Source organism: Hypanus sabinus, chromosome 1 (assembly GCF_030144855.1).
Source record: "Hypanus sabinus isolate sHypSab1 chromosome 1, sHypSab1.hap1, whole genome shotgun sequence".
In the NCBI taxonomy this organism is placed as follows: Eukaryota; Metazoa; Chordata; class Chondrichthyes; order Myliobatiformes; family Dasyatidae; genus Hypanus; species Hypanus sabinus.
Genome location: NC_082706.1, coordinates 6,505,217 through 6,524,425, shown reverse-complemented (window position 1 = coordinate 6,524,425; position 19,209 = coordinate 6,505,217). Strand labels below are relative to the sequence as shown.

At 43.5% G+C, this 19,209-nt stretch overlaps 1 protein-coding gene across 1 annotated transcript in view; it reads left to right on the top strand.

Moving 5' to 3' along the window:
• Nucleotides 1-19,209, top strand: part of LOC132390802 (STE20-like serine/threonine-protein kinase) — an 85,037-nt gene that overhangs the window by 39,040 nt on the left and 26,788 nt on the right. The window contains exons 4-12 of the mRNA XM_059963351.1: nucleotides 381-530; nucleotides 2,534-2,606; nucleotides 3,757-3,951; nucleotides 7,323-7,404; nucleotides 9,357-9,467; nucleotides 10,974-12,890; nucleotides 15,795-16,001; nucleotides 16,678-16,704; nucleotides 19,024-19,154. Coding sequence (XP_059819334.1) covers nucleotides 381-530; nucleotides 2,534-2,606; nucleotides 3,757-3,951; nucleotides 7,323-7,404; nucleotides 9,357-9,467; nucleotides 10,974-12,890; nucleotides 15,795-16,001; nucleotides 16,678-16,704; nucleotides 19,024-19,154 — 2,893 coding nt within the window. The remainder of the gene's footprint in view (nucleotides 1-380; nucleotides 531-2,533; nucleotides 2,607-3,756; nucleotides 3,952-7,322; nucleotides 7,405-9,356; nucleotides 9,468-10,973; nucleotides 12,891-15,794; nucleotides 16,002-16,677; nucleotides 16,705-19,023; nucleotides 19,155-19,209) is intronic.

Below are 19,209 nucleotides of genomic sequence, written 5' to 3'. Positions count from 1 at the left end.
AATACGGTTCAGACTTGTGGATCAGCTGTTACCAGATGCCACAGTGCACACAGCGTGTGCCTCTGCTGGAAGCAGAGAGCCACGTCTATTAGCATGGAATTCTCAATGCTTATTAACGCAGTTTATGGGTGTTGAGGTACAGATACAAATCTGCCAAAGGAGGTGTAAGGCGCTTCTTCTCTCTGCTAGCCTGCAGGTCACCCTTGGGCAAGGTGTAGCACCTGCTTAGCCCCCTGATCAGGGTCATTGAGGCACTCAGCATCCAAACCACAAGGTTGTGGTCCTCTTGGAGGATTTCAAGGAGAGGGAAGCATTTACTCATTTTGAAACAGAAATGGTCTTCATTTGTCTCACCTTGGTATGTTTCTGGTTTGTCACAGAGTTGGAGAGAGGACTGACGGAGCCACAGATTCGTGTAATTTGCAGGCAGATGCTTGAAGCCCTCGACTATCTCCACAGCAACAAGATCATACACCGGGACCTGAAGGCTGGCAACGTCCTTCTGACTCTGGAAGGGGACATTAAACTAGGTGAGAAGGAGAAATGAGACAGCAGAAAGTAGACGATTGAGCATGTTCCAGCGTGCAAGTGTTGAAAGGCTTCAACAGAGTGGATGTGGAGAGGATGTTTCCTATGGTGGGGTTGTCTAAAATCAGAAGACATAACCTCAGAATGGAGGGGCATCTGTTTAGAATGGAGATGGAGGGTAGTGGAAGTCTGTTTGGAGTAATCCGCCCGGCACTATGAAGTCCCAAGGGAGCTGCGTTATCTGCGTTTTACCATATCCAGCATTACCACTGCATACGGGGGCGGGGGGGGGGCACAGTAATGGAGCGTAACGCTATTACAATGCCTATGATCAACAATCAGGGTTCAATTCCCACCGCTGTTTGTAAGGAGTTTGTACATATTCCCCATGTCCTCATGGGTTTCCTCTGGGCACTCCAGTTTCCAGCCACAGTCCAAACACTTACTGTTATGTTTTGTAACTTCAAAACATTAAACTAATTCAGAGAAACACACTGGAGTCTGAAATATGTGTCTGACTTTGTCTTTCAGCGAGGCACACACGTATCACGTAGTAGCAAGATGATGTATGCAATTCAAATATTTGTACATATAACTCGTAATTAATTATTTAAACAAATGGGAAAGCTTAGTCAAACAATATATATAGAAGATTACTCAAATATTATTGAAATATCAAATACACAACATTTACAGTTTAGGGTTAGTAAGCTGTGGGCATGCTGTTTTAGCACCAGAAGCAAGGTGATACTTGCCGGCCACCCCCAGCACATTCTCACCACTGGTTGTCCGTTGGCACAAACTATGCATTTCACTGTATGTTTTGGTGTTTTGATGTACACGTGGCAAATAAAGCTAATCATTAATCATTGTGATAAACAAGAATCAACCCAGCAGTGGCTGGGAAAATCAGTGAGGAGGTTTAAAATTAGCTTTCATTCCCTACAATCTAAAGGTCTTTTCTGTTGTGAGTCATAGAATCTTTGCACAAATTAAAGGCCTATCTTCAAATTAGTCCTGTTGCCTCATCACATCAAGTGCCCTATGTGATCAGGACCAATCTGATAAACTCAGAAGGGTTAATTTTGTTTTATTTTTTATTTGGAGATACAATGCGGAGGAGGCCTTTCGAGCACACTGCCCAGCAACCCTCGGTGACCCTAATTTCAACCCCTGGACATCCCTGGATGTGTTGGCTGTTAATGCAAATTACAGATTTCACTCTGTATTTTAATTTAATTATTTATTGAGCTACCATGCAGAGTATCCCTTTTTGGCCTTTTGAGCCCCATTGCCCAGCAACCACCAACAACACCAATTTCAATCCTAGCCTAATCACAGGACAATTTACAATGACCAATTAACCTACTAACCGATACGTCCCGGGGAAAACCCACACATTCCACAGGCAGGGTGTACAGAGACTCCTAATAGAGGATGCTGGAATTGAACTCCAAACTGCAGAACTTGCCAGGCTGTAATAGTGTTGCATTAACCGATACACTTAGAGATGCATCTCTACCAAAGAAGGTGTAAGGTGCTCCTTCCCTCCACTAGCCTGCAGGTCACCCTTGGGCAAGGTGTAGCACCTGCTTAGCCCCTGATCAGGGTCACGTGAAGCCATGGGAGCAGGTGGTGGATGGTCGTATGAGCAGCCAGTGCAGGTCACAAGTTCTGGTTATGCAACCACTGTGGCCAGTCAGACAGTCTTTGAAGAGTATTAATAATGGCTGGAATCACCAGTCTTGTAAAGACACTGTCCAAAAGAAGACAATGACAAACCACTTCTGTAGAAAAATTTGCCCAGAACAATCATGGTCATGGAAAGATCATGATCGTCTAATACAAGGTACATAACGACAAACCCTGGTGCCCACAATAAGCGATTGGCATAAAGCAGAATGAAAACAAAGATTAATAATTTTTGGTCAGTAACTTTTTGCTAACTACAGGAAAAAGAAGCTTTCAATTATTCAGTTAGCTAATATTTTCTCCTCCTTTCCAGCTGACTTTGGAGTGTCTGCGAAGAATACCCACACCATCCAACGGAGAACATCATTTATTGGGACACCTTATTGGTAAGTTTTATTCCCTTCTCCCATTTACCCACATTTTCCACCGTCTCCAATTCTCCCTTCATGGGCTCCTGCAGCCACCTTTTACACTTTGACTGGTGAGGCCTCACTTGGAGTGTCATGAGGCTCAATTGGGTTATCAAGGAGGTTCACAAAAGTGATTCTGGGATTAGAAGGCTTGTCACATGAAGAATGTTTGATGGTTCTGGGCCTGTACTCACCTGGAATTCATTAGAATGATGGGTGACTTAATTGAAACCTGTCAAGTATTGAAAGGCTTCGATAGAGTGGATGTGGAAAGGATGTTTCCTATGGTGGGGTTGTATAAAATCAGAAGACATAACCTCAGAATAGAGGGGCATCCATTTAGAATGGAGATGAGGACGAATTCCTTTAGCCAGAGGGTGGTGAATCTGTGGAATTCGTTGCCACAGGTGGCTGTGGAGGCCAAGTCTTTGTATAGATTCATTATATATTCATTGCAGAGGTTTATAGATTCTTGATTGGTCAGGGCATGAAGAGTTACAAGGAGAAGGCAGGAGAATGCAGCTGAGAGGGAAATGAATCGGCCATGATGAAATGGCAGAGCAGACTTGATGGGCCAAGTGGCCTAATTCTGTTCCTATATCTTGTGGAGTCCTTGCAATAGGATAGACCACACCTCACTTCTGTCAGCAGTGCTCCTGGATGGTGACCAAATGAATGCTTCCTCCCATCTTCCAAGGACGTACAGGTTGGGGTTAGTGAGCTGTGGACATGAAACTTACAGTGAAGTGCATCATATGTTCAACGACCAACACAGTTGGAATTTGTGCTGGGGGAAACACACTTGTGTCGCCATGTCACCAGTGCCAACAGCTTACTACCATGCTCTTTGGAATTTGGGAGGAAACTGGAGCACCAGGTGGAAACCCACATGTTCACAGGGAAAATGTACAAATTCCTCACAGGCAGCAGCAGGAATCGAACCCTCGATCGCTAGTCACTGGTGCTGTGAGGTGTTATTCTAATATCTACACTACCATGTTTTACAGTGGAGTTGAAATAATGAAAAATTCTGAATAATTTACATTGAATTTAACTTCATAATGAATTGGTTGCCGGTGGTGAACTTGAGCACATTGGACTCTCAACTTGTCTTTCTGTCATTTAGGATGGCTCCTGAGGTTGTCCAGTGTGAGACTATGAAAGATGCACCTTATGATCACAAGGCTGACATCTGGTCTCTAGGAATCACTCTGATAGAGCTGGCTGAGATGGAACCTCCTCACCATGAACTCAACCCAATGAGGGTCCTCCTGAAGATCACAAAGGCTCCACCTCCAACGTTGGTCGCCTCCTCCCAATGGTAACTGTGAATTATATCACCTTGATGACTAACTTTAACACCCTGAGCATCTGGACAGTGCAGATTATACAATCACTATTGTCCATCACACCACTGGCATTTAGGGCAATAATGAAGGGCCTCCATCTCTGGTGGTGTTCAAGGCTTCCTTCATCATGTCAGGTTTCACTGCAGTCAGTCATGCAAGTCCAAGTGGAGACTCAGGAATACCACTGCATTCAGATGCAGAACATTTATTCATTGTAACAATTTTGTTTGACCAGTCAGGGTTGTTAGCCCTGAGCTGAACCCCTGAACCTGGTGGACCAGTGGACCACCGATGGATCCTGAGGCACCAATGTCTGATGTCAAGATTGAAGGAAAACAAGAAGGGGAAGAAACTTAGCCAGAAACTGTGAAACTAAACAAGAAATTAAACAAAAGGCCCTTAGACTGGTCCCTACCCTTTGACCTGTTTGGCATGGGTGACACCACCAAGAGTCAAAGCATAAAGCCCTGACTCCAGCCAACATAGCTCTCCAGGTTATTGAGGCATGCAAGCCTCCAAACCCTACGACAAGGATGTGGTCCTTTTGGAGGAGAATAAAATTCCAATAATCCAATGTCTGACTACCTGGAAATCCCAATAGCTTAATATCTAGCTGACAAGATGATGTTCGACTTTGTCCCTTTCAATGCAGCAGGGCCTGGGTCCCATTATCTCTTTAAACTCACCAGGCCCATATCCTGTGCTCCCTTGGAGCAGAGCCAGAGACAGGGGTGGAGGGCATGTTGAGAGTCTATAGAGGGGGGATGTAGAGGTTTTACTGGCTGCTCACTCTGCAGAAGCTATTCTCTCCTTGGCAAGATGGGGGCTGCAAAGAAAAGAGCCATCAGGACCATCACAGAGGCTGCTGAGTGATCCTCCAGGTAGTTATGGATCAGGAGGTGTGATCTGTGGGCCAATGCTGCTGGGACACAAGCTGGGGCCTGATCAACCCTGGCTGGGTCACCTGGACGAGAGTGTCTGATGTTGAAAGATCTGAAACACACGGTAACTCCAGGTTACATCGCTGATGATGTGTCCCAGCAGATCCAAGGATTTATCTCAGTGTTGACATACCAGGTTCATTTACATGTAATACTGCATAATGTGGAAAGCAAAAGTGAACTCCCTGTAAAAGTGTGTTGGGGTGTTTACCAATATAAAATCCAGTAATCCAGGGAATCTGCCACTGTCACAAAGACCTGAATTATCATGGTTTAAAGCTCAAAGTAAATTTATTATCAAAGTACAAACGTTTGTACATATGTCACCATATACAATCGTGAGAATCATTTTCCTGTGGGCAATCACAGTAAATACGAGATTCACAATAGAATCAATGAAAGACCACACCCGACAGGGTGGACAACAACCACTGTGAGGAAAACTGTAAATTCAGAAAGAAGAGGAATAAATAAGCAATAAGAATATGAATAATCCTTGAAAGTGAGTCTATAGGTTGTGGGAACAGTTCAGTGATGGGTCAAGAGAAGTTGAGTGAAGTTATCCCCTTTAGTTCAAGAATCTGGGGTAATAACTGTCCCTGAACCTGGTGGTGTGAATCCTGAGGCTCCTATACCTTCTTCCTGATGGTAGCAGTAAGAAAAGAACATGACCTGGGTGTTGGCTGTCCCTGATAATGAATGCAACAGCACTCCATATAGATGTCACAAACAAGAGTAAATCTGCAGACGCTGGAAATCCAAGCAACACACAGAAAATGCTGAAGGAACTCAGCAGGCCAAGCAGCATCTATGGAAAAAGTACAGTTAACATTTCCTCCAGCATTTTGTGAGTTTCACCAGATAGATAGGCTCAACAGTGGGAGCACTTTACCTGTGATGAACTGGGCCATATCCACTACCTTTTGTAGCCTTTTCCATTGGTGTTTCTAGTCAATATACTCTCCGCTACACATATATAGGTTTGTCAAAGTTTTAGATGACATGCCTAATATACGCGAACTTCTAAAAAAGTAGAGGCATTGTGGTGCTCTCTTTGTAATGGCATTTACATGCTGGGCTCAGGACAGATCCTCCGAGGTGATAACACCAAGGAATTTAAAGTAGCTGACCCTCTCCACCTTTGATCTTCTGATGAGGACTGGCTCAAGGACCGCTGGTTTCCTCCTCCTGGTGAATAGTCAGCTCCTTGGTCTTGCTGACATTGAGTAAGAGTTTGTTGTGGCACCACTTGGTCAGATATTCAATCTCCCTCCTATATGCTGATTCATCACCACCTTTGATTCCGCCACTGACACTGATGTCGTCAGTAAACTTAAATATGGCATTGGAGCTGTGCTTAGCCGCAGTTCTATTTCATTGTAGCTTTTCTTCCTCAGCAAAGGGAAAGTCACATTATGTACATAGGAAAACCTGTAAGCAAAATAGAAAGAAAGAGAGACTCTGTGTGTGTGTTTGTGTGTGTGTGTGAGAGAGAGAGAGTTAGACAGACAGATACAGGGAGAGGGAGAGACAGAGATATGGGAACATGAGTAAATTTTCTTTGGTGTAAAATGACCACATTGAATCAGCTTCAGCTCAGTGGAAACTCAGTCGTATCAGTGAAAAGAGTGAGCTCCTTCAAACTCCTGAGTGTCAAGATCTATCCTGGGTCCAACATATCACTCCGGTTATAAAGCAGGCACTCCAGCTGCTATATTTCATTAGGAGTTTGAGGAGATTTGGTATGTCACCAAAGAGTCGAGCAAGCTTCTACAGATATATCGTGACAGTCATTCTAACCTGCTGCATCAGTCTCTAGTATGGAGGTGCCACTGCACAGGGCTAGAAATAGTCACAGAGGGTTGTAAATTCCACCAGCTTTGTCATGGGTCTCCCAACATTGAGGAGACCTTCAAAAGGCGAAAGCAGCATCCATCATGAAGGATCCCCATCACCCAGGACATGTCACCTTCTCATTACCACCATCAGGGAGAGGTACAGGAGCCTGAAGACACACCCACAATGTTTTAGGAACAGATTCTTCCCCTCCACAGTCAGATTTCTGAATGATCCATGAACTCATTTTCACATCTCAAAATTTTGCTCTCTTATTGCACTATTAACTTATATTTTTCTATATTATTTTTGTAATTCATAGTATATTTTATATTTTGCACTGTACTGCTGCTGCAACAACAGATTTCACAACAGATGTCAGTTGGAAATAATTTGGAAGATGTGTAGCTCAGGTGGCTGATGGTTGGGTTGATGATTGGATGATCGGAGAAGATCAGAAAATAATTCAATGTATGTCAGTGATAATAAACCTGTTTCTGGTCCTCATTCTGTTTTTTCTGAATATGTTTACAACTAATTTCTCAGATCATTAAATTGATTTTCAGGTCGTTACATTTTAAAGACTTCCTAAGAAGGGCATTGGAAAAAAATGTTGATGTCCGATGGTGCGTGAAGCAGCTTCTGCAGGTGATCACCGGACTTTGAGTTTCCTCATTTCCTCTCGGTGGGGTGAATTCACGCAATCACTTGCCGTCTACAAGTGTGTGAGTCCAGTGGGCTGTGGAGGTTACTCAGGCTGAATGTTCACAGGTGATCACAGACCTAGTTGCTGGGGGAATATGATAGAATTACAGAACGTGCTCCATGCTTCCAAGTTTCTGGATGATCCACATATAATGCAGCAAATCCATGGCATTTTGAGTGGCATAGTAGTGTAGCAATTAGCATAATGCATTACGGCGCCAGCAATCAGGGTTCAATTCCTGATGCTGTCTGTAAGGAGTTTGTACGTTCTCCCTGTCACTGCGTGGGTTTCCTCCGGGTTCTCCAGTTTCCTCCCAGAGTCCAAAGACGTATGGGTTGTGGTTAGTGAGCATGCTGTTCAGGCACCAGACTTGTGGCACCTGTCCCCAGCACATACTCAGACTATGTTTGTCATTGACACCAACAACGCCTCTCCCTAGATCTTTCAATGTGTATATAAGAAATAAAGCCAATCTAATCTAATCTTCTGAGCACCTGGCATAACAGGCACTTTGTCTGGCTCAGCATTGGTACAGCTCTGATGTACATATCTATGTATAATTCACCACACTCTAACCAGGGGCTGGTGAAACGGTGCAATTCACTCTTACACACGGTTGTGTAATCACAGATCACAGGGAGAAAGCAGGACAATGGGGTTGGGAGGGGAAATGGATCAGCCATTATGGAATGGTGGAGCAGACTCGGTGGGCTGACTGGCCTAATTCTGCTCCTATGTGTTATAGTTTATGGAATTATCTGTCTGGATGGCACACAAACAAAAGCCTTTCACTGTGTCCAGGTGCAAGTGCCAATAATGTGCCAATAGGTACAGGTAGACAAGGGCCTACTCTGTGCTGTATCTCAATAAATAATATTCCAATTCCATTTCCAATATTTTTGCTCTGTTGAGGTTTGATGAAGTAGGTAAAAGGGAAATGAATCATTTATTAAGAAAATTCAGCAGGACACTTTAATAGGTACAGGAAGTGGCCACAGGCTGTATTGACATAGCTATATCTTAAGGAAGTTCTTTTATAGTGTGAAAACAATAATAGACATCATCAGTCCTTATTCTGTTCCACCTATCCCCTCCCAGTTTCTCACATCCACCATCTCCTGGTCTCACCTATCCCCTCCCAACTTCTCACATCCACTCTCACCCCTATCCACCCACCTTCCCCCTCACCTGGTCTCACCTATCCCTTCCCAACTTCTCACATCCACTCTCACCCCTATCCACCCACCTTCCCCCTCACCTGGTCTCACCTATCCCCTCCCAACTTCTCACATCCACTCTCACCCCTATCCACCCACCTTCCCCCTCACCTGGTCTCACCTATCCCTTCCCAACTTCTCACATCCACTCTCACCCCTATCCACCCACCTTCCCCCTCACCTGGTCTCACCTATCCCCTCCCAACTTCTCACATCCACCCTCACCCCTATCCACCCACCTTCCCCCTCACCTGGTCTCACCTATCACCTGTCAGCCTGTACTCTTTCCATCTTCCCCAAACCTTTTTATTCTGGCTTCTTCTCCCTTCCTTTCCAGTCCCGATGAGGGGTCTCGACCCAAAACATTGACTATTTATTCCCTTCCGAAGACTCTGCCTGACCTGCTGAGATCCCCCAGCATTTTGTGTATGTTACTCTATATTTCCAGCATCTGCAGAATCTCCAGTGTTTATGAAGTGCTTCTCAGATTAATGATGAGTACTCAATAATCACTTCCTGATAGAATTTCCACAAATGGAGGACCCCTGATTGTGTAGTGAAAGGCCCTCATCAAAGATGTTGATTTTCTCAATAGAAGTGAAGGATTCTTTGAAGAACATTTGGCTGATCTTAGCTCCCTGTGTCTGCTGTTTAATTAAAATGAGTGTTTCTTTCAGCATCCATTCATGGCTTCTGTAACAAGCAACAAGCCAGTCCGAGAGCTGATTGCTGAAGCCAAGGCAGAGGTTATGGAAGAGATCGAAGAGGGCAAGGAAGAAGAACAGGAGGTACTGGTACATAGTCACAGATAATACAGCATGGAAACAGACCCTCAGCCCATTTTGTTTGGGTTGTCATTTGTAAACTGTGACTATAACAGCTTAATTTATTATGCAATATACACTCAGTGGGCAGCTGCTCATTAATGCAAATATCTAATCAACCACTCATGTGGCAGCAACTCAATGCATAAAATCATGCAGATGTGGTCAAGAGGTTCAGTTGTTGTTCAGATCAAACATCAGATTGGGGAGGAAAAGTGATCTAAGTGATTTTGACGGTAGAATGATTGTTGGTGCCAGATAGGGTGGTTTGAGTATCTTTAGAAACTGCTGATCTCCTGGGATTTTCACACACAACAGTCTCTAGAGTTTACAGAGAAGGGCACAAAAAAAACAAACAAAAAACTAGTGAGTGGCAGTTCTGTGGGTGAAGCCTCCTTGTTAATGAAGGAGGTCAGAGGAGAATGGCCAAGCTGGTTCAAGCTAACAGGAAGGCAACAGTAACTCACATTTTTTTTAACTCACATAACCAGCAAAATGTTTGGATTACCTTTCAAATTTTAATGTCTGTCCTCTGGACTCTTTGGGTCCGAGGGCCCAGCGTCAGAGTAAAGTTGTGATGGATCTGAATCAGGTTTAATATCACCAGCATATGTCATGAAATTACATATGTATACATAACATATACAGTATATTATATTATATCATATTAATTAATTAATTATTATATATCATATTAATTTAACTATATATAAATAGTTTGTTTAAATAAGTAAATAGTTAATTTAAATAAGTAGTGCAAAATTAAAAATTAAAAAGGTAGTGAAGTAATGTTCGTGAGTTCAAGGTCTATTCAGAAATCTGATAGCAGAGAGGAAGTTGTTCCTGAATATTTGAGTGTGTGTCTGCATGCTCCTATATCTCCTCCTGATGGTATCAATGAGAAGAGGGCATGTCCTGAGTGATGGAGGACTTTAATGATGGATGCTGCCTTTTTGAGGCAACACTCCTTGAAGAAACTCTTCACCCAGTGGGTGGCAAGTCTGTGGATGGAATTCACAGAGGTCTGTGAAGGCCAAGTCATTTAAGGAAGAGATTGGTAGGTCCTTGATTGTTAAGGAAGTTAAGGGTTAAGTCAAGGTAAATTTATTATCCAGGTATGTATATCTCACCACATACTGCCTTGAGATACATTTTCTTGAGGGTGTTTACAGGGAAATAAAGAAATACAATAGAATTCATGAAAAACTATACATAAACAAATACTGACAAACAACCAATGTGCAAAAGAAGACAAAAGATGTTACAGGGAGACAAAAGAAGACAAAAGATGTTACAGGGAGAAGGCAGGACAACAGGGTTAAAAATATCAGCCATGGTTGAATGGTGGAGCAAATTCAATGGGCTGATTGGCCTAATTCAGCCCACATATCCTATGTCTAATAGTCTGTTTACTTCCACACATTTTTCCCTATTGCTTCACATAGTGTATTGAATTTATTTTGATTCCAGATCTCTACAGATCATCCGTGTTCCATTAATGCACAAAATGTGGAGGAAGAACAGCCAATCAAGATCACTAAGATAGCGTTGGAGGAACAGCCAGAGTGTGTTTGGTCTGTTGACAATAGCCAAGATGCCAAGGCAACCCTGAATGATGCAGAAGATAAAGCCAATTCTGCTGAATTAAGAGAGTACCTAGATGATAGCGAGGTGAAGGTAGGTGTGGATTTACCTGACTGCAAACCACCTGAGCATCAGCAACTGGCTGTGATAGATGAAGAGATTCATTTGGAAACACCAACTGCTGGATCTACCCTCACGGTCAGTCTTAATCAAGGTGAAGAAGTGACAAGTAATGAGCTTATGATACACTTGGGAGAGTCAACTGAAATACAACTAAAAGGAAATAATATCAACGAAAGTGAAAAGGAACAAAATGATGATAAACCAAAAGCTACCTCAAATGAACTTGTGGAGAGCAAAGACCTGGAGACTAATCTGGAAAAGCTAGTACAATCCACATGTGAAGATTGTGGCGATGTAACACCCAGCGGGACACCAGAGGGTGAAGAGATAAGCAATGAGAAGCTAGAGACAGAATCCGCTTCACAATTGCGACAAGAGAATGTTACAGAAACAGACGATGTGCCAGTATCTGAGGAGGTCGGGATAGAAGTGTTAAGGATACCAATGGACCCATTAAGCCAAAGCACAGAATCAACTGCAAAGCTTGTCCAAGTGGAAAATTCCATGATACTGGAGAAAAATATCGTGCCTCCAAAGGAGATCCCAGCAGAAACAGAAACATTTGAAGAAACCAACATTGATTCAAGAGAAGAAGAAATTGCTGTTCTCTCCCTGGGACCTGGAGAACCTGAAACAACTACATTGAAGGATGAGGAGACATGCAACTTGCATTGTGAATCTTATTCTGATGTGGATGTCATGGACACTCCCTCACAGTGCAAGGAATATGAACAGGATCGCAAGGAAAATAAGGCAATTTCTCAATCCCTTTCAGCTATTGACTGTGTTCATAATGATGATGATGCAGAACCATCTGAAGATACAACAAAGAGTGAGGAAGACTCTGGGTTATCACTGCTCATGAGCACAGAGCCTGAGATTCATCAAGTAGATGAGTTAAAGGAAGTAGCACACAACTTGGTACTTGTAAGTGATAAGTTAATAAATTTTATGGAGAATCATTCAGAAGAGCCCAGTGGAGAGGCCGCTTCTGAGATGCTGCCCTCTGGAGCAGAGGATGAAAATTCTGAACAATCGATGCAGTGCAATGAGGCAGAGAACCATGCAATAAAGTTTCCTGAAGTGAATAAAACACAGTCTTCAACAGAGGTTCCACATGCAGATGGAGAAAGCTATAAGGTTGAAAGACATAAGCAATTAAACTGTGGTGAATCTGTGTTACCACAAACTACCGAAAATAGAGCAAACACTACTCAAACAGTCAACAAAGACCATGCGCAGGAAGCAGAGATTTCTTTAATTAAAGAGAAAGAAAATGTGCCAGAACAAAGTGATGCTGTTGCCATAGTAACGTGCCTTGTAAATGAACTGATAGACTTGGTAATAGTGAACGAAAGAGCCTGCGAGGTCAGTAACTCTAAAGAATGTGAGCGAGAAATCACACTACCCCTGCCGGAAGTAGAGAGTGCTTGCATCAGGGGAGGTTCTGTTCACGATGCTGAAGGAAAGGGTGCCTCCAAGGGGCTCAACCCTCCAGCTGTAGAGAATGGATCTGGAAGTGGTGATCTGGGTAAGAAGGAAGAGCCGCCTGATAATCAGAGAGGCCAGGAAGAACACTGTCAGAGAGAAAAGAGCAAGAGAAATGAAGTGTCGGGAGCATCGGCTGAAGATGCTGCTTGTGACCAGCATTATAAAACTTCCACAGGTCCTCAAAATAAGGTAGAGTTTACAAAAGAATGAAAAATTTATGTCAGACAATACATCATAGGAAGACTTGCCTCTTCCCTTCTCTTCTCCTCACCTACCCATCAGCTCCATCTCATGCCCCTCCTCCTTCCCTTTCTCCTCCGGTACACTGTCCTCTACCATCAGATTCCTCCTTTTTCCACCTATCACCTGTCATCTTCTTATTCTGGCTTCTTCCCTCTTCCTTATCAGTTCAGATGAAGGGTCTCAGCCCAAAACATCAACAGTTTGTTCCTCTCTATAGATGCTAGCTGATCTGCTGAGTTCCTCTAGCTTTTTGTTTCTATTGCTCTACTTTATAGGAAGGGAGCAGGTAGAATTCTCTGCAATTTAAAAGCACAATACACAATGTAACTTCCTCAATCTAAGATCTTATGGAATCTCTAGAGGATGGAGAACTTTTAAGTGTCATGTAGGAAGTGGGGCATGTCATCTGAAAATAGCAAGCTCCCACTAACAACACTTCAATAATATCTAAATAATCTGTTTTGGCAATGTTGTCTTCCTCAACCTGAGGAAGACATCCCTGATCTTCCTTGCAGAGTGTCAAACAATCTTTTGTATTTAGCTAAGGAGTCAGATAGGGCCATGGTTTACCATCTGATCTGAAAGATGGCACCTCCAAAAGTACAAAGATTACTCTGCTGCACTGGAGAGTCTACCTAGATTTTATGTTGGGGTCAAGTGAATGGGTCCTGAACTCACATTAGTCTAGTTTCAGACAAACTTGTTGCCAGTGAGTTAGGATTGACTACTGCACTGGAATATGTTGATCCCAATCAAACTCTACAGGCACCTGAGGACCAACCAAACCCCACAGGAGATCACCACCCAACATCATAGGAGAACAAACCCGTGAGGAACCAAACACCCTAGGAGATCACCACCCAACATCATAGGAGAACAAGCCCCTTAGGAACCAAACCCCACAGGAGATCACCACCCAACATCATAGGAGAACAAACCCGTTAGGAACCAAACCCCCTAGGAGATCACCACCCAACATCATAGGAGAACAAACCCGTTAGGAACCAAACCCCCTAGGAGATCACCACCCAACATCACAGGGAACAAACCCGTTAGGAACCAAACCCCCTAGGAGATCACCACCCAACATCATAGGGAACAAACCCGTTAGGAAACAAACACCCTAGGAGATCACCACCCAACATCATAGGGAACAAACCCGTTAGGAACCAAAACCCCTAGGAGATCACCACCCAACATCATAGGGAACAAACCCGTGAGGAACCAAACCCCCTAGGAGATCACCACCCAACATCATAGGAGAACAAAGCCCTTAGGAACCAAACCCCCTAGGAGATCACCACCCAACATCATAAGGAACAAACCCGTTAGGAACCAAACCCCCTAGGAGATCACCACCCAACATCATAGGAGAACAAGCCCCTTAGGAACCAAACCCCACAGGAGATCACCACCCAACATCATAGGAGAACAAGCCCTTTAGGAACCAAACCCCCTAGGAGATCACCACCCAACATCATAGGAGAACAAACCCGTTAGGAACCAAACCCCCTAGGAGATCACCACCCAACATCACAGGGAACAAACCCGTTAGGAACCAAACCCCCTAGGAGATCACCACCCAACATCATAGGGAACAAACCCATTAGGAACCAAACCCCCTAGGTCGGAGATCACCAGCCAACATCATAGGGAACAAACCCGTTAGGAACCAAACCCCCTTGGAGATCACCACCCAACACCATAGGAGAACAAACCCATGAGGAACCAAACCCCCTTGGAGATCACCACCCAACATCATAGGAGAACAAAGCCCTTAGGAACTAAACCCCCTAGGAGATCACAACCCAACATCATAGGGAACAAACCCATGAGGAACCAAACCCCCTTGGAGATCACCACCCAACATCATAGGAGAACAAAGCCCTTAGGAACTAAACCCCCTAGGAGATCACAACCCAACATCATAGGGAACAAACCCGTGAGGAACCAAACCCCCTTGGAGATCACCACCCAACACCATAGGAGAACAAACCCGTTAGGAACCAAACCCAACAGGAGATCACCACCCAACATCATAGGAGAACAAACCCGTTAGGAACCAAACCCCCTAGGAGATCACCACCCAACATCATAGGGAACAAACCCGTTAGGAAAAAAACACCCTAGGAGATCACCACCCAACATCATAGGGAACAAACCCGTGAGGAACCAAACCCCCTAGGAGATCACCACCCAAGATCATAGGAGAACAAACCCATTTGGAACCAAACCCCCTAGGAAATCACCACCCAACATCATTGGAGAACAAAGCCCTTTGGAACCAAACCCCACAGGGGAACATCACCCAACACCATAGGAGAACAAACCACTTTGGAACCAAACCCACTAGGAGAACATCAAACTCGACTCCATTGATTGCACTACTACTACCATGGTTGATAACTCTAGCACCCACATTCTGCCTCTTCCTCTATTTTATCAACAGTTAGTGTGCCTCTGAGTCTTTCATTTCTTCATTCTCAGTGTTCTTCTCCATCCAGCCTCCCCCATCACCACCCCTCTCATCCTCACAGTATAAAATTCAAACATAATTGCAAAATCTCTCTTTCTGACCCCCTTGAGACCTCAGTGAGGAACTGCCCTTCATTTTCACTCTTCTCTTTGACCTATCATCGCCCTGTTCATTTAAACAGGGACACTGCCCCAAACTGTGGATCCTTGGCTTTCTCCAAAGTCTATGAATGAGACGGATGGTTACAGAGTAAACTTTGCAGAAACTCCCATTTGTCATTTGTGAATGTTCAGGGTTGTGTGTGGACCAGTGAGCCCAGCCTATGAACATACAGGAGAAGAGTCCAACAAGTAACTTTGTGTCTGTTTTTTAAGGTTGCAGAGCTGGATGTTTGCACAGAAACTATAAAGCTACAAGAAAGGGAGAGGACATCTTGTGATGCCTCTGAAGTCACTCCACCATTGGTTAAACAATCACCACAGGGAGAGAACGGAGAAAGTTTTTCTGACAAATATCCTTCCGCTGAAGACCTTGAATCAGATAGGCTGCACCCTTGCAGTGGAGGTGAATTTCATGACCAGGTACCTCATTTTAACAAATGTTAATATTTCACTACTTTTCTTATTATTGAGATACAGCACGGAATAAGGCTTCTAGCCCTTAAGCCCAGCAAATCCCAGATTTAACCCTAGCCTAATCATGGGACAATTTACATTGACCAATTAACTTACCAACCAGTTCATCTTTGGACTGTGGAGGAAACCGGAGGAAGCCCATGCAGACATGGAGAGAGCGTACAAACTCCTTTCAGACAGCAGCAGGAATTGAACAAGGGTTGCTGGTAATGTAAGGCGTTGTGCTAACCACTACACTACTGTTTTTTTTGCACTATTTCAAGTCAAGTCAAGTCAAGTTTATTGTCATTTCAACCATAAACTGCTGGTACAGTACACAGTAAAAACAAAACAACATTCCTCCAGGACCCTGGTGCTACATGAAACAACACAAAACTACACTAGACTATGTGAGACAGCACAAGGCTACACTAGACTATGTAAAGCAACATAAAAACTGCATTAAACTACAGACATGCACAGGATGACATAAAGTGCACAAAATAGTGCAGGGCAGTACAATAATTAATAAACAAGACAATAGGCACAGTAGAGGACAAATTACAATATAATAATAAATAATGTAGATGTCAGTCTAGATTGATTGTGACCTGAATGACTGTCTATTTATCTTTATTTCCAGCGGCAGTTTAAGGAATTTGAAGAAGGGGTAAGTAATATTCTGATTTGATCGATTATTTAATTATCATTTCAAACATTCCTGACTTTCAGTTCTATACACTGCAATAAGAATAAACAAGCCTGAAGCAAAAAAAAGCACTTTAAACACATAGATCAGAGTTTAAATGGTTAACATAAAGTCAAATCCTATGGATGATGAACATCCAAACTAAAAATAAGATGTGTTCTAAGTACTCATCTGGTCAGTCTGCATTCATGGTGATGCACACAGAGTTAAAATGAGGATGGTGGTGAATATTCTTAGCTAGGGTTGGGGCGTTTCATGTTGCAGTGTTTGCTGAGCTTGGCAATTAGCGTGCGGATGTTTCATCACCGGTCGAGGTGACGTTCTCAGAGTGCAGTTGCTGGTGTTTCTCTCTGCAAGTGCTCTCACTGCTCAGGTCACCTCCCATTCACTTGCCTCGTCCTGACTGGCTACTCCTTCAGTTGACCCTTGACTTCTATTGGCTCACACTTCTTTGGCTCTTCGGGATAAGAAGGTGGCATTTATGTCAATATGTTTGCTTACAGAGTTATCAGAAGTGAACCACGCTTCTAAAAATTATCATGCCTGCTTCGTGTTTGCCTGCACCAGGACCTTGACAGGGTCCCAGTTAAAGTGATGTCCTTCTCGGTCTTCGTGTACCGAGATCAAAGACAGTGAATCATGTCTCCGTACCGCCAGTTTGTGTTCCCGTAAACGAGTTGAAAAGTGAAGACAACTGACAAAAGCAATGTGGCGTGCAGGATCACCTGTGTGGAGACTGCAACAAGAACTACATCGGCCACACAGGACTCGGCAAATACTGCAACATCAAACAGAGTTAAGATTTCAGCTTGACATCTTTTTTTATCAGAGCTCTCCAGCACCACCCTGTGGCAGCTTTGAGCAAGAGAGAAAGAGAGAGACCATTTAAATGCAGGAACCTTCCTCCGGGAGCACTGAGCAGTTATATAACTATATATTAGTTACATAATATGATAGAAGTATCCAAATATTAGGCTCAACAATCTGTGCTGAAGTAAGATGAAAGGGATGAGAGAACATGGAACACGGAGCACAGAAGTGTATCTCACAGCACTGGCCATTCGGCCCTCAATGTTGTGCCAACCATTTAACCCATTCCAAACTCAATCTCAAAGCTCAAAAGTTCAAAGTAAATTTTATTATCAAAGTATAAATAACCTTATGCAACCATGAGAATCACTTACCTGCAGACATTCTCAGCAGATCTATAGAACAGCAACTGTAACAAGATCACTAAAAGATCAACCAGAGTGCAGAAGACAACAAACTGTGCAAAGGCAAATATAAATAAATAGCAATAAATAATGAGAACATGAGGTAATGAGATAGAGTCCTCAAAGTGAGATCATTGGTTGTGGAACACCTCAATGGATGGGCAAGTGAGTGTAGCTATCCCCTTTTGCTCAAGAGCCTGATGATTGAGGGATAGTAACTGTTCTTGAACCTGTGGGTGCAAGTCCTGAGGCTCTTGTACCTTCTACCTGATAGCAGCTGTGAGTAAAGAGTAGGGCCTGGGTAGTGGGGTTCTCTAATGATGGATGCTGCTTTCCTATGACAGTATGTCATGTAGATGTGCTCAATAGTTGAGAGGGCTTTACCCATGATGGACTGGGCTGAATCCACTACCTTTTGTAACCAAAATCATAACTGATCTGTACCTTAACCCTAAAATGGAGCCTTAGCTCCATCCCATTCACACCCTACTCAGCAACTCCCAAATCACCAAACACAGAACAGTACAGCACACTAGAGGCCTTTCAGCCCATAAGTTTGTGCCCATCTTTTAACCTACTCTACGATTAATCAATCTCTTCCTTCCTGCATAGCCCACCATCTTTCTGTCATCAATGTGCCTATTTAGGAGTCTCTTAAAAGCCCCTAATGCATCCGGCTCTATCACCACCCCCGGGAATGTGTTCCAGGCACCCACCACTCTCAGAATAAAAAACAACTTGCCCTTGACATCCCTCAATCCTTCCTCCACTCATCTTGAAAGTGGTTTTAGCCAGAAAATGTCCCTGGCTATCTACTCAGTCTGTGCCTCTTATTACCTTACACACCTCTATCAAGTCACCTCTTCCTCCTTCATTCCAAACAGAAAACGCCTAATCACTTAATCTTTCCACCTCATCAGCAATCCCGCAGTGGGTACCAGGCACTGAGAGAAAATGGATTACAAGCAATATAAACTTAGTAACATAATAATTTGAGAAATTAACATTTGATAGCATTGTAACAGGAATGTCTCATGGGCTTTGTAAATATATTTCCTGTTTGAAGGTTCGACCTGTGCAAAGAATGACATTAAAGAAGACCCGGAAGTTTGTAGTGGATGGAGTGGAAGTCAGCGTCACAACGTCAAAGGTTGTAAGCAAGGATGACAAAAAGGACCAAGACATGCGGTCAGCCAGGTAAGAGTTCACCGCAATTCGAACTCCACTCTCTTCATCATTCATCAGATCTTTC